General features: G+C 39.1%; 1 protein-coding gene across 5 annotated transcripts in view; it reads right to left on the bottom strand.

The window, feature by feature from the left end:
* The window catches only part of ABCC8 (ATP binding cassette subfamily C member 8), an 81,453-nt gene that overhangs the window by 3,092 nt on the left and 62,260 nt on the right, over window positions 1-16,101 (bottom strand). For 3 of the 5 annotated variants that reach the window (XR_012660779.1, XM_075094669.1, XM_075094670.1), the window contains 13 exons: window positions 15,360-15,520; window positions 14,144-14,213; window positions 13,276-13,433; window positions 12,044-12,136; window positions 8,327-8,429; window positions 7,157-7,270; window positions 6,414-6,534; window positions 6,117-6,247; window positions 5,462-5,540; window positions 4,473-4,581; window positions 2,805-2,908; window positions 1,862-1,995; window positions 464-526 (listed from right to left, as the gene is read on the bottom strand). Coding sequence is in view for 2 of the 5 variants with exons in the window: in XM_075094669.1 (XP_074950770.1) it covers window positions 464-526; window positions 1,862-1,995; window positions 2,805-2,908; window positions 4,473-4,581; window positions 5,462-5,540; window positions 6,117-6,247; window positions 6,414-6,534; window positions 7,157-7,270; window positions 8,327-8,429; window positions 12,044-12,136; window positions 13,276-13,433; window positions 14,144-14,213; window positions 15,360-15,520 (1,440 nt within the window). In the remaining 3 variants the exon portion in view is untranslated. The remainder of the gene's footprint in view (window positions 1-463; window positions 527-1,861; window positions 1,996-2,804; window positions 2,909-4,472; window positions 4,582-5,461; window positions 5,541-6,116; window positions 6,248-6,413; window positions 6,535-7,156; window positions 7,271-8,326; window positions 8,430-12,043; window positions 12,137-13,275; window positions 13,434-14,143; window positions 14,214-15,359; window positions 15,521-16,101) is intronic. The other 2 variants (XR_012660780.1, XR_012660781.1) reach the window with 1 other exon arrangement.

The raw sequence follows: 16,101 nt of genomic DNA, 5'->3' as shown, positions 1-16,101 counted from the left end.
CAAATTTAAATTCCATCACTGTCAACATGGATGGAATGTTTATTTTTAAAAGTTAGTTAGATTCTCATTTATTTAAATTCTGAAACTTAATTGCTTTATCCAGTGGCAGAACTGCCACACAATTTTACTTGTCCATAGTTAAATGATTACTGTAGCTTGATTAAACTTATTCTTAGATTTCACAGTAGTCAAAGTCGTATTATAAATTAGCCTAAAATGGGTAATAGAAAGTAGACCGTATACTTAGATTACCTGCCTTTACAGGCAATCAGACTTAGCATCATGAAACACATTTAAGAATCTGCTATGTATTTAAAAAGTAGTTTAAAATTGAAAAGAAAGCTTACACTTAAACACCACATTAAAAAGGTGATTAACACCTCTATTAACATTGACAAGAATTGACTAATGTGGCACTTCTGATTCTTGTTTGTATTAGAACACCAGCAGAGACTGTACTTACTGCTATTGTAACCACAGTACGGTCAGCAAACGCAGTCATGACTACCTTCTGGAGTATGTTCTCCTACATAAAGAAAAACATTTGTTGCTTTTCAAACAACAGAAGTTACTTAATAGACACACAGACACTAAGAAGGCTTAAGTAACCACCGATTATTCCATGCTTTTATTGGTCTGTCATTGCAGAAATGAAAAATTAACTCCATGTCAGAACTAAGTCAGTGCCTAGTCTCCAGTGGACAGCCCTGCTCGTTCCTGCCACCGGGCTTCAGAGCACATGAGAGCTGTGCTCTGACTCCCAACCCCTGCTATCCTGACCTCAGTTATCAAGTGAGGAAATGAAAGGTGAATTCAGGGTGCTGCCAGGCTGCCTGCATGCTGGCACCTCTGCGGTGCGTTCTTCACCCTGCTGGAAGCCCAGGAATGTCCCGGCACACTGGGGACATCTAACACCAAGGCGAGGCAGGGATAAGCAAGGAAGTGTCCTGTACCTGTCGTATTTAACAGTGGATATTTAAGATGGTCTTAACATAGTTCTCATTCAACAAGTAATCATCTTTTGCTATTTAAGAAAAAAGTTGTTGTGTACCAAACTGCCTAAAAATGTCACTAGCACAGATACTTTCATTTGCTATTATCTGTGATTTAGATATATATGTCAAGGGAGGAACTATATCCTCAGTGCACCAACATTCAAAATGTTAACTGGGCTGTGTACTGTGTGATTCCCAATGTTACTGACACCCCACACACTGTTTTATAGAACTAAAAATTGTAGTTATAATAAGCCTTCCAAATATATTCTTTACTTATAGAATGAAGACAACTGAAACATTTCTCATAACAACATAACAGATAAAAAAAAATCCTAAGAATGTACTGTTCCTTTTGGCTAAAATCCAGTTGGTGCACTATAATTATGTGGTTTAACCTCTGCCTAGCGATTTCAGACAATTAATGCAATAACCCAGTATGTCTTTTCTATGTCTCTCTTTATTTCCTGGACTCTATTTTCAAGCCTTCTAACTTCCTGACTTGTCCTGTCCTCTCTGCTGGGCTAATTCACCTGTGTGCCAATTTACCCTTTGCTGACCATCCCAGCTGACCTTCCAAATCTTTGTTTACTTTATGAAATTAAGATGCCAATGGAAATAACATGCTTCATTTTCCTAATGCAAGCAATGCTGGAATAACTGTTAAAGCCCTAGTAAAATGATTTAAAAGCTCTTTAGATTAGTTAGCAATGACTCACAACTACCTGGACTTGTAAACACATCTGCACTAAATATGGTGTAAGCATATCATAAGGTAGACAGAATTGCCTTGCACTTTGTCTTTGCATATTAGCAGTGGTTTCCCCCTCAAGGAAAGCAAGAAATCAGAAACGCTCCAAACTCACTGTTGCCATGTCAATTGATGCTGTGGCTTCATCCATGATGAAGATGCTTGTCTTCCGTACAAAAGCCCTTGCTAGGCAGAACAGCTGTCTTTGGCCCTGGCTAAAGTTTTCACCCCCTTCTGTGACTATAGCATCTGGAAATGATACAGCAAAAACAATATTTGTGGAGTGTGAGTGTGCATGTATACGAGAGGGTCAGATCAGAGTAGAGCATATGCTTGGAAAATGATGACTCACTTTCAGCATAAAGATTTTCAAAGTAACATTTCCTAGGTCTACAGCTGCTGGTGACCCAGTTTTGCCTGTTTATTTATTTCCTTGTTCTAAACAACGAGTACTTCTGTCTCACTATATTCTTTATATCTATTAGACATCAATGTAGCTAAGGATGTTTAAGAGTGAGTTTCTCTGGGACACATGCAGTCTAGGACACTGCACTCTCCCATCAAAGTGGCATCCATAATTTCTTTACCCTAAAGCTTTACCTTTTTTGTTGGTTTGGATTTTTGCTTGTTTGTGTTTCTTTTTGGGTTTTTTTTTTTTTAATGGCCAAATGATTCACACCTTTAAGCTCTTGAAATTTTCATCCCTGGACATGACTATTGGAAAATACAAAGGAACACATAGATAGCACCTGACTTGTTGACACCTTATTTGAGTTCACAAGACCTGTAAACCTTAATGCTTCACAACAAAGACATACTGAAATAAAATAATAATTTTACCATTGATTTGAATAGAAACTGGATTCTGCCCCACAGGTGCAGTTGGTAAGGGAGTTAGATGGATATGGGACCTTTGCCTGCAGGCAAGCACTTTTTGTCACCTTCCATAAAGCTAAAAAGCTTTTTCTTCGGCAACTGCCTTCTATATGAAGAGTAAATGTGAAACAGCAGTGTTACGAACACTGGAAGCAATCTTCTCAAGAGGGAAGTCTTATTACCTAGGCCCCCAGGGAGCGCTTTTACCACATGCTTGAGCTGTGCTATTTCCAATGCTTCCCACAGCATGCTGTCAGTGCACTTCTTCTCAGGGTCCAAGTTAAACCTACAGTTATGTGCAAGTCAAGAATATCAGTCAATATAAACTGCAATGCATTTCTTCTTTTAGTGTGCTTAGAAACAAACTTGCAAATAATCAGAATCACACACTAAAGATCTGGGCCTGATCTATCATTGGTAAAAGTCCACTGAATTTCGCAGAGTTGGTCAACATTTATACCAAGGTGAGTAAGAACAAAATTTGACTCAGTTGAGCAGAACAGGAAAAGCTTTGTGGTTTTAGCATCTATTTTGTTCTGAATAAAGAAATTCTCATGTTTTACTAGAAAAAGCTCTGAAGAAAAAAAGCTGTGAATATAATCAGTTTAAATTAACATTAATTTTTAAAAAAGGCCAAAATTCCGCTATCTCTCCTTTTAAATCCAATGTCTCTTTGTTCTTTACTGCTATAGAAATGTTGAACAGAAAAAATCAAGCTTCATACTGAATTATGAAACACAAGTCTTCACTACAACTGAACAACTCTTGGATTTATGAACAGATGAATGTTATTTTAACTTGCTGTAGCCCAAAAATGTAGCAACAAGTGTGAATCTTGTATCATGTTAATAGATGGAATGAAAATCAGAAATAAAAGATTCAATGATGCATAACACTTGTTATTTTTACTTTTTACTCCTATTGCATGTGCTGTGAATGACCAATGCTGGCCTAAATCAATTTTTTCATAGGTTAATTAATAAAACAAAGGTATACAGTCACCTCATCTTCTGACATGAATGAATCATGCTCTTTTCAGGCAAGTTCAGGGGATAATCTTGGGATCTGCATTAATGTGGCGTCAGCAAACCACAGAAGCCTGTATTGTTTTCAGTGAACTCTAATGACTCTTACGTAGAAACTGTAGGTCATGTAACTGCACTGAGGATTGCACTCTTCCTTTCTATGCCACAGACATAGGGCATTTGTCTGTCATCAGATGTGTCACAGACATGACAAGATGGACATTTGTCGAAAACTGTGGAGCTTTTTGCCACTGTTTCTACTGCATCATCCCCTCAGAGAAAAAGGATTTTTACAAATGAAAGAACATCTCAAAGACTAGATGGGCAACATGGATGGAGGCTCCAGGATAAAACACCCCAGGCCTCCCCAGTACTTCTTATATTGTTCTACTGCGTCATCTTTTCCTATGTTAGTTTTTCAGTCCACATTTTTTCCATCTCATGTTTTAAGGCAGACAGATGAAAACAGATACAGGAGAAAGAAGGTTTCAACAAGTGTTGGGTGGTTATGGGTATTTGATCAGTGAGCTAAACTGATTACTCGATCCTGGAGGAATAAATAGTGCCTTTCCCTACTTCCCAGGCATGGGATGCCTTCTGAACACAGTGAACTGACCAGGCACAGGCACTGGAAAGGTGCAGTCTGGCAGGGGTGGATAAAAAGCACAGACAGACAGCAATGATCCTCCCTCCTTCCAACTGAGGAGACCAGAATTGAACAGTTTGCTATCAGCAATTCTGTACTAGTCATTATATAGTATAATTATAATATATAATGGCATATAAGTCATTATATGGGTTTTATTGCTGGTACTTAATGCTTACCGGATTGTTCCACTGAATAAAATAGGATCTTGGAGAATGATTGACAGCCTGGATCTCAACGTCTGTAAGGGGAGCTTGGCAATATCTATACCATCAATGATAATCCTTCCTATTCAAAAGAAAATGGATAGTCTGCTAGACTGTTTATCATACCACACAGCTGCTGGCAAAGACGTGGCTCACTTCCAGCTTGCAATATGGTACAGCAGGAACAGGCCTTGAATTTCACATCCCTTAATCACTAATGCAACAAGTTTTGGTTAAGCAGCAAGCACAACTGTATTGAGACCAAACCTCAGCTGGGAGGAATAGGAGGTACACCTCTAATATTTTATAAATTGTTAGATGCACTACTTATCTGCTTGACCATTATAAACATCTATCAAACACAAAGGTAAGAGATTACTTCAACCAGGGACTAGTTACCAGGGGCAACAAGCATTTGAAAAAGCCAAATTACCATCGAGCACTGTGAGATTTCATCTCCAAGTACAACTGTCTGGCTCTGCAAAAGGGCCTTGTGGGCAATGTGGCTGGAATCTGAGGCTAAAATTTTTTGAGATGCATAGGAAGACACTCTGTGAGGCACATGGACATGGCACACATAGCAGGAAATATGGCAAGAAATTCCATGCCAGCAGGCCAAACTGCAACCCGCAGTTGCAGAGCTTTCTGGGCCCAGTCGGTCTCATCTGTGCCTTGTACGTGGAATCTTCATTGTACTTGAACACCTTCCCCTTTTAGGGTTTGCTCCTACTGTTACAATTTAATGGCACAAAAGGACTTTTTCTTCTGTCAAGTAGAATTTTTATTTATTCAGCTTATCAATGGCACAGCTGTTCAGTGACAGATGATACTGTATTTAAACAAGGCCAGAGAGTGTGTCCTGCAGATTCAAAAACTGCACTTCAAAGCTACCCGTTAAGGAAAGGACTATCAAAACACCTTCATGAGCTAAGCTTGACTGATATGCAGAAGTGTAATCTTACCCTCAAAAGTGTCAACCATTCTGAAAAAAGCAAGAGAAAAGGAGGACTTTCCACTGCCTGTTCGGCCGCAGATCCCAATCTGTGACACAGAAAGCAGATGAACATCAGGTGAGCGGAAATGGATAATGTCTGTATTTGACACTTAAGATGAGTGGATGGAGGAGCTGTTCTGATCCACACAATCTTCATGTCCTCCTGACAGTTCAGTCAAACCGACCTATCCATAACAGAATCCCTAAGTCCACTCATTGTCTTTAGGGGTCTGAGCATTTAGGGATAAATCAAGGCCAGTCCTATATACAGGAACAATAAGAGAGTGGCAACAATGGAAAAGGTGGCAAGAGAGAGCCAGGGGAAGGATGGAAAGTAGGTCCAACACAGTAAGGGGCTGCTGTCGCTTCTTTTGGCACTGTGTGCTGACAGCAGGGCGCTGGGATACTGAGAAGTGGTATGTAGTTCTAACTTCTCACTCTAACGTATGCTGAAACACACGAAACTAAGAAACGCCCAGACTCCTTTCCAGTGCACTACATTCTTTTAGAGAAAAAATTCTGTAAGTCAGTTATCAAAACATACTGTGGTATGTTTTTTCAACTTTGTGATTTGTATGATGCGCTAGTCTAAAGAGCTTCGCAGAATCACTGCAGTTCTTTACCTTTTGTCCTGGAGAGATGTGAGCATTGACATGCTTTAGCACTGGCTTTAAGTTGCTGTCATATCGGACACTGAGGTTCTGGATTTGGATCTCGCCTCTGTCTGGCCAGTTCTGGGGAATCTGTGAAGAAGCTGTACCAGGAGCACGGGGTGGGGGGAAACCAAACAAAAAATCAACCCCCTCATAATAGGTTAATCAGCTCACTAAGTGATTTACTATGTTTTTCATGGTAATACGCTGCAATATCATTAAGATTTCAGCAAGCTCTTTCTGCATGCTGCACAAAACTGCACTTACAAAGGAGCCCTTCGTAATTTTCAGCTTCTGTTTTGAGAAGACCATTGATTCTTTTCACTGCACCCAGCTGGATCTCCATGTCAGCCAGGTTACGAACCATCCAATTCAGATAGTTAGACACCTGATGTAAAGCAAATACCAGGTTTTGGGGAGATTGCAACATTTGACCAGCATGCAGTTTATATTCCTCCACAGTAACACCTGTTCAGCATTAATAAGCTGAAGTTGTGAATGAACTGTATGGTACACATCAACAGGGTGATGACAATGACTGAAGGTTAAATTTCCTAACTGCAGTGCACGGATACTTTGGTACTATGGAGACTGGATCTACACCAACAGGAAAGAGGGAGGGGAACATGAAAGACAAGTGAAAAGAAATTATCTTGGTAACTTAAGGTTTGACAGTCTAGAATGAGGTACCGGGCCATTATTACAACTGATGCACTGAAAAAATATTCTTCACAATGGAAGACAATATAAAAATACAATGCAACTTGGCTGTGTTTTGTTGACATATTTGAAACTAACACTTCAATGATTACTTTATCTAAAAACTGAAGAAAGCATACACCCAAATATGTCAACTGTTGAACATGAACTGAGGTTAACACATGGTTTCAGTGATATTACAGTACCCACTATAGATGTACAGACACCTTCGATCTTCCTGTTCATCTTTGTGCCCTGAGAAATTACAAAAAAATGTTTGGGAGAGACAAAAAGGGTCCTGAGATTCTTACCATAAGAGCATAGGTTAGTCCCAAGCCTACAAGTCCTGAAGGGAGTTTACTATACAGGCAACTGGTAATAGAAGTGACAGCTGCTATGAGTACCACACATGCTCCAATGTACTCCTGAAGGAATATGAATAAGCTCCGTCACTGTAAGTCTACAAATGATTAAAACATTCTCATAACTTTGCATACCAAATAGCAAACCCACTGCACAGTTTGAAATACAGGCGGAAAACACCATGTAACTCCATACAGACCCCGCCTAGGAACCCATTCTCATTGCCTTAGCGTGGCTGTGCTGGTTGGAAACACTGTTGTACACAGGAGGAGTTGTACCAACACTTCTAATCTTTTTCCTGGAGAAGTCAACACAGATTATCTTAAGTGTGTAATGGAGGTGGCTGAAACCATGCAGCTGATGTTACCTGGGGTAGGAAGGAAATGCTATGTGATCCCCTCTGTGAGTGGATCCTCTCTGTGGCTGATGACTGACTGCTGGGAGGCACTGCAGCTGCTGCCAGGCGGCTACTATCCATATTTGTTCAAACAAGCTGTTCTTGCACAGCATGTACCAATTAGCCAGACTGTGTCCACCCATGATGGGCTTTTGTTGCTTTAATTTAACTCATTAGTGATTTGACTTCCCACAGACAAGTCTGAGTAAAATTATGTAGCAGACTAGAAAATGAACTCTGTAGGAGGGAAATTGTCCCTCGTCTATGTTTGGACTGTTTAGTGATATGGGCAATGATGAGAATTAGGGACTTAAGATGGTCTAGGACTGAATATATAAAAGGATAATAGCATTTTAACATTCAGATGTTAAGTAAGACTTAGATAAAGTGCTATTATCCTTCATAGCAAAAGATACCAGCTAAAATGGAGGCCAAAACAGAGTTATAGAGTGTAACACGAAACATGAGTTAACATATACTTAGCACATATAAAAGGAGCCCATGTTACCACAACAGTAGTACTACCTCTATACCTAAAAAAGCCTGATACAAATATCACCATCCACAACATCAAATGTGGGATAAAGGTATAAAAGATATAAAGGGTAAAGGTATAGCTTTGAAACCCAGATGAGGCTGGATAACTGTTGGATGCCTCATCAGATTGCTTAGAATGAAGTCAAATAAATTAATTGCATATACACAACAATAATGTACTTGCCATGCGGACTTCCAGCCAGCGATTGGCAGCTGTAAGGAAGAGGGAGGCAATGTTGTTGGAATCTGTATATTCAAGAAGTTTTTGTCGAAATTTGGCTTCATACCTAAAAAAAAAAAAAAAGAGGAAAAAAAAGAAAAAGAAAAAGGTCAGGCCCTGGGGTCCTGGAAAAATGAAAAGTGAAATTTAATTTCTGGGGCTATATGCTCATGGGCAGCTTGACACAGGGTCTATGTCAGCACATCAATAGTTCAGAGTGACATCATCTGTAGACTTGTATTAGACACATCCAAACTGTACTGGTAAAGTTTCTTCAGGAGCCAATGGATGTTATTGCATTGATAAAACTCTGTGTGGGACTTCTGGACCACACTGGGCATTTTCATTTATTACATGGTAACTCTAAGATAAACAAATCTGAAACTAAAAAAAAAATATATATAAGAGAGAAATAATACACACGTGCTTGTGAAAAGAAATATTAGTACTGCAGAATGCAGTTCCTCTTCTCACTTAATCATACAAGCTCAAGCTTTAAAATTTCTATTACTGTAGTCCTAGAAATTGTAACCATTTATAAAGTATCAATTCAAAGTACCTCCAGTCATGGTAGCTCCAGTATTAGACAAACATGTTTGCCCATAAGGACTAGAGAAATGGAGAGCTTTGGAAAACAAAAGTCCAAGCACATGGTGCAACAAAAGTAACAGACTGGAAAGAACTGGTGCCCCCCACCCGGATGAATTGGCCACAGAATACAAAATAAGATTAATGGCAAATAGGTCTCTTTACAGTTTATTATAGTGGATCTGCACCCACTCATCAGAACAGCTGCATCAACAAATTCTGCCTGGAATTCAGCAGATATGGAAGATGATGCCCTGCTACACCTCTTTAGACCGGGGTCCTGGCAAGCATGTAAGTCAGCCAGTCACTCCTTTTAGCTGGGCATATTCATTTGCACAGATGTAAATGACTGTGATGTTAATAATAACGTGTATCAATAATTATGTCTAACAGTGAAGGAGAAGTCTGGCACAAAAGACTTTTCCAGGGTAATAACAGAAGCTTGAAGGCCTGGAAATCTAGTTTAAGCACCCAAAGCTTGCCTTCTTTCCCCCTTTATTACATTAGCAAGTTTAACAAACTTGCTAATCTCCCCCATAAAACTTTGCCCTATTATATCCTCAGCTATTATGGTTACAAGAAGCACTACTTTTTTATAAACTCAGCTGTCCTTACACTGATATGAGAAAAAGATATGAAAATATTTTGTGTAAGTATGAAGCATATAGCTTAGAGACGCTTTCAAATTTGTTCACTGCAGGGTATCTTAATCCTTCTTCTGAGTACAGTATAATAAAGTTACAACTTTATAGAAATCATTTATGTTTTTGAGAAAATAAATAAGTGCCACTTTGTGGAAATAACGTAGCTATCCACAACTTAGCCATGAGCAAAGCCATAAGAGAGATGTCTGCTGTGTGCAATGGAGATGGCCTGGGCTGGCTCTGAGTGTGTTGGTGTGTTTGCACAGCCTAGAATGGTTGCTCCTGACAGTGAGTGTCCTGCAGTGTCAGGGCTAATGAGCCCTGCCTTTCCTCAGGACTAACTACCCTCAGTGCCCCACCATACAGAGATGGCTCTTCTGCTTCTGGAAACAATTCAGTCACATTTAACTTTCATATCTCTATACCATGAGGCATTATGTGATGCAGATGTGCCTTAGAAGATGTGAAGTATGCATCATGAGTCAGTCATGCATATGCACGCGGAATGGGGATGCAGAAAAAGCTACCGCTGTTAGTGGAAGACTTTAATTGGAGTATTACTGTACAAATTACAATTACTGCAGAAATATCAGAACTTATCTTCAGAAAGTGTCCCCAGATTACTAGGCTTCTCAGAATACAGACCAGTCTTTGCAGAAGCCTTCACTTTTACATTTTATTGATTATTTAGCACCAACGCTATCTGAAGTGCCAGATAGTGAACTATGAATCAGGCCAGGGCATATGCTGAAGGTGTATTTATAGCTGCAGCAGTAGCTGTCTTTCTGATCTCCCCCTGGATTTTTTGCAGATTTCTTTCCTTATGCATTCTGAGTAAGTGCAGGACAGAGAGTTACCAAGGGTAAGGACACTCCAGGAACAACTAGTACCTCCTAACTTTATGACTGGATTCCTGAATTAGTGTTATTTTTAGGGATGCTCAAGCTAGCAAGCCTAAACTCCACTCCTGCTAATATGTTAGGCAGCTGAAAAGCTCCCCAGTCCTAAAAATAGCTAGGTTACCAGCTGATGTGGGAGGCTGGCAGGCAGATGGAATACAGAACTTACTGAACGCACATGGCTGTTGGGTCAGACACACACCAGTTACTGCAGGATTTAAGAAAAAGGAGGCACCAAACACAATTCTTGACAGAGGAATTCATTTCAGGGTGACAGGCAGAATCAAGAGGGAATGCTCCAAATGACTGAAAATATTAGCTAGATGGCATTGAATATTACTTATTGTGTCAACACCTGAAAAATATACAGCCATAGTACTCTAAAGATATTCCTGATGATGTAGAAGAATACATGGATAAGTGAGAAATGCAACTGTTAAAAGAGAAATTGAATTTCCTTAAAACTGAACACAGACATAGCTACAAACTAGAGAACACTGTTGGCACTTAATGGATTAAATATCCAATAACAGTAATTAATTATGGAAAATACTATGCTGTTCTACCACTCTTTGGGAAGCTACCTTCAGTCAAAAAGAAACAAACTCTTAAACTGTTGCTCTTTCGTTGACTATTTAGATCCTATTTAGAATAGTTTAAGAAAAGTTAACTTTGTGAATTACTTCTATTATAAAATTAACATTATAGGTTAGGAGGAATAAGCACTACTGTTTCAAAGACAGAACGGTAAAAGTAATAATTAACTGCCAAAATGTGTAGACATCTAGCTGGAGGTGGGGTGTGGAAGACAGTTGACTGCATTTGGGTCAACTGGGAAAAGACAGAAATAGCACTACTGTAGGGAAAGCAGCTGGTAAGCTCAGCAGTAGTTTTATTGGTACCTCTACCAGTATCAGTGTGATTGCCGTTTTTGTAACATGGATATGCCACCCAGGCAACTATCAGGTATTCCTGGGCTGCCCTCCTGTGAGCTTATGCGGACAGAAAAACGAACCAAACCCAGGTGATGAAAGACACTGTCTCCAGCTTGTGTATTTTCAAAATCAGTATGAAGAACCACGTTTTCAGCTAGCAACCTGGAAAATAACTTAGAGTGCTATTGTATCCTCTGAAGTCACTTGCAAGCAGAGTTTACCTTACTGAGACATCGACTCACACACAAATTTCCCTGCCATGACAAGTTAGTGCATATTAGTTGTTCCATAGAAACTGTCCAAGTGCATAGTCTGCCACACTGCATGCAGTGGTAATTGCAAGCTAATTTAGCTTCTTAAATCACGTTTGCCCACAATTTTTTTTTTCAGGCTGTGTGCAAATGTATGGAGAGTTACTGCAGGGCAGCTGACACATACTAAGTTGTTTTTCTACAGTAATGCCTTCACGTGCAAGATGCTTAAAGTTCTTCAGTGTTTTGGAGACTCTGGATTTTCCAGGTGATCCAAATAACAATTACTTATAACTGCACAACTGCAGAACAGAATCAGAGATATTCAAAAGCCAAGTAATGCATGCTTCTTAAAAAACTGTACCTGAAGGCTCGGATGGTGGTAAGACCTTCAACAGTCTCTGAAAAATGGGAGAGTAATGGTAGCTGAGTGCTGTCATCCAGCTGCTGCAGGTCCCTGGAGAGGGTTATGAAAAGAATTTTGTAAAAAAGCCAGCTTTGTTGTGCAGTTTTCTGTTGAAGCAGGCCCAGGGAGTGAAACGGAATACCATCACAATAATTATATAGATAATGTTCAGAAAGATTGCAAAGCAGTGCTACATGTCTCTAAGCAGGGAATGAAGACCCCAGAAGGATTTTTCTTTTATCATTTGAATACAAACAGTGCTGGAGTTCTGAATAGGTCTTTTCCCTTCACTGTCTTCCCTCATTTCTCCTATATTCCTACTTCTTATACTCAACTGTTTATTAATTTAAACACCATTCTGGCTCTATGCTGAATATAAATTTAATAGGATACTGCAAGTACGAGCTCTCTCCCCTCTCTATCCCCAGATACTTCTCACTGAGCTAACAGTATCATACACTCAGTAAACAAGAGCCTGCACTCATCATTAGGTTGTGTGTCTCAATTTCATATTTAGTCATCAGATCAGTATAAGCGCATGTGGGGCGAAATTGTATTTAGCCTCAGTTCCTTCCAGCAGGAATTAAACTGGTTGCAGAGTCCCTCTCAATCTATGCATACATGAAGGGATAAATGTAGCATTGCTGCAAACGCTTCTTGAGTGCCACCGAGGGGGGCAGCTGTATGAGTGTAGAAGGAGAAAAATCACAGATATGGAATACATTTTTCAACTTGTTACAAATTAAAAGGCACCCAGAACAAGAGAGGACGCTCATGCACATTGGACCCTTAGTGGGCACCATTCTCCAGCCTCTCCCCAGCTACAGATTTCCACTTCCACCTGGACAGGCAGACATCAGTTTCACTGTTCTGTCGCCATTTTCTTGGATGTACCCAGCACGCAGCCCTTGGGGAGGACAGAATCCAGTTGGTTTTTGTGTCCTGTGAACTCTAAGAAACTTTGATCATGGACATGCCTCCCAGAAGTTCTGCTTGAAGAGCTGCAGACAAAGGCACTTGTAAAATGACACATTTTTGCTATGGTGGATTTGGCTCACTTTCAGACAGGGCCGTGGCTTTGACAGCACCAGATTTAAACATGAAGTTCCCCAGCACTGCAATTCCGCACTACAATCACGTATTGCAGATGATGTTTCTATTGCTAGAATGATACTGGTTTACGCTCTTACCGTGATGCGACTCGGAAGTACTTCTGGATGAAGTAACACATGATTGCGAGGGGAACCAGGGCAATGAGAAACATTGGTGTGACATACGAGATGACAGCAAGAGCCGATACACACAGCAAAGTGGAACGACTCAAGCACTCCAGGGTAGCTGGAATGTGCTGTATAAATACAGAAGAATAAGCACACAGAATCTTCCATAACATACCAAGTTTAAAACAGCATTATATCATTTTCCTTTCTCCCTCTCACACAAGGAAGAAAATTTTGAGGATTTGAAGCACTAAGCATACAGGTCTGCTTTTGAATTGACCGTTGGGTTTTGGGAAAGTTCGAAGGGATTTCTGTGGGGCTACTTCACATGTCTCACTGTGGACCACAGTCCTCATGTCGGAGGATTACAGATGGGATGCAATAAACTATTTCAGCATCTGCATTGATCCTATGAACTGCCAATGCAGTCTCTGGTAAACAGTGATCAGAATTTCAGCCATTTTATTTTGGGCAACAGCATTTGCCTATTTCTCATGTCATTTGCTTGCATGTGTCAAGTGAATGTGTTTACCTGCTTTTAAAAAAAGTAGGTCCTCTTAATTTGGGGATATCACTATTTGGGGACTATCACTATTGATCTAATTTCACTTCCCTTTTCTATACAGGGCATCTTAATCAAACAAATGGTTTTTCAATGCACATTTAAGATAAGGAATTAATTCTGAACCTAGAAAATCAGGATGCAAATTGATATAGTAGTCAAAATTATAGAACATCAGTAAACTTCATCTAAATCAGTGTATAATAAATGGAAATCCAGTCTTTCAGACTGGGAAAGATAGGATAACTTGAGAGCTTGAATATATTAATTCAGTACCTGGTCAATGGTATTGCAGTCAGCTGAAAACCTGTTCAATATACTTCCCAGAGGTGTTGTTTCAAAAAACCTATAACGAGACAAGGAAAGGGAAAGATTACAATATTGATACTAGAATAGTTTAAAATTTTTTTCCTGTCTTCCTCAAGCTATGTACAAGCAAATAAATTAACAACTACAGTGAAGTTTGACATCCTTCCCCGTAACCATGGCTTTCCAATAAAATGGCGGTCTTGACTGTAAACCAGCAACAGCAAGCATGTCCTCAGCTCCCTCTACTGCCTAAGCTATGCAAATCACAATTATGTTTTAAAAAAATCCTTTCAGATTTGCAGTTTGAGGCCTCTTCAATTAATGTAAAATACGAAGTTAAGTTTCAAGTCTTGCATTCTTCTGGGATAGAAATGCATAATAAGAACAACTGTTGGAATAATACATAAAAAGACCTTTCCTTTATATTTGCATATGCAAAATGCAAACTTCATTACTGCTCTGTAATTGTTAACTGTTCCATAACTCATGCTGAACCTGAAGCCTAAATGTATCCTAAAAAAAAGTTTTTAAAAAAAATATCTAGGTTTTCCATGTATATTTTTTCTCCATGATCAAATACAGTTATCTTAAAAATAAGAAGGTATTTTTCCTAATGTTCAGTAACAGCTGCAGGTTTGAATCAAGCCACAACTTTCCTTTCACGCTTTAGAAATAAAACTTATGCAGGACAACACAGGCCTTTACCAGGCACTGCGCACCCCACTGTACCCTAGTGATGCCTGTGATGACACTTGTCTAAGCTCATTATCTTTGTGCATAGGCTTGCACAATCACTGCCTGAAAGTAAATATTGATTAAGATTAAGGTGATTAAGATTAAGATTATGATGCACACTATGAATGAACTGTACAAGATATTGATCAATAATTGTGTTTCTCCCTAATTGAAAACAGCAAAGAGAAGTTAAACATTACAAGGAAGTAAATATCTAAAGTCACAGTCAGGCAGGAGAGGCGTTTGTCTAGTGCCTAGGAACTTCAGCAGCCTGGGTACCGTTTTCAAAAATTGCTCAGTAGTTTGATACCTGGTGATTTTCAATGACACATTAAAAAAAAAAAGTGACTCACAGTTACTTCTTAATAAAAACTGTGCTTAGAGGACTGCCTTGAAGGAAGGAACGCAAAAGACTACAATAAAATTTGTATTACAATCAGAGGAATACCTCATTGGAGCCAAAATAATTTTATTTAGTAAAGAAGAGTGTAGCTTTTTGGTGACTTTCAAGCCAGTCCACTCCACTGCTATTGATGTGACAAGACATAGCACAATCCCGAGACAGCACAGAATGCTGAAAACTTTTGAATATGGAGAATGGTTGAAAACCTAAGAAACAAAGAAAGAGTAACAAAATTATTCACTGTAAATTACATTTAAAATTTATTGTAAAAACACAAACACAAGACTCCCTAAATTAAACCGTCAAATGCTTTTCAACCATATTAAATCACAATTTATTATCCTTTGGACAGAGGAGTGTTTGCATGAAAGATTAATAAAAAACTTTAAATCATGGAATATTAAAAAAAACCACCCTGAAAATATATATTTGATAATTTATCTGAAGGAAAAAACATCTTCAAAGCATTTATTATGGTTTTGTTGTTTTGGTCTATTTTTTGAATAGGAGTAGAATATAATAGTTTTTAAATTAAAATACTGATTTCATATTAAAACCCAGCATCGATAAAGCATCTTTGAGAGATGAAAGTGTGACTCCAGTGAAATCACACATGAACCTCCCAAACATTAGAGTGGATTATTTGTAGGTACTTAATCCTGATAAAGAAAACAATCCCAGTTATGACAAAATCCCTCCGCTACTGCTTTATACATACAGAGTACCCTGCCAGGTAACGCTGTGGTCAGTACCATGTGGAATTCACACACAAAAAATTTAACAACAA

Source organism: Phalacrocorax aristotelis, chromosome 5 (genome assembly GCF_949628215.1).
Source record: "Phalacrocorax aristotelis chromosome 5, bGulAri2.1, whole genome shotgun sequence".
Taxonomy (NCBI): domain Eukaryota; kingdom Metazoa; phylum Chordata; class Aves; order Suliformes; family Phalacrocoracidae; genus Phalacrocorax; species Phalacrocorax aristotelis.
The sequence above is the reverse complement of the archived record's forward strand: the minus strand, read 5'-3'. Positions and strand labels throughout refer to the sequence as shown.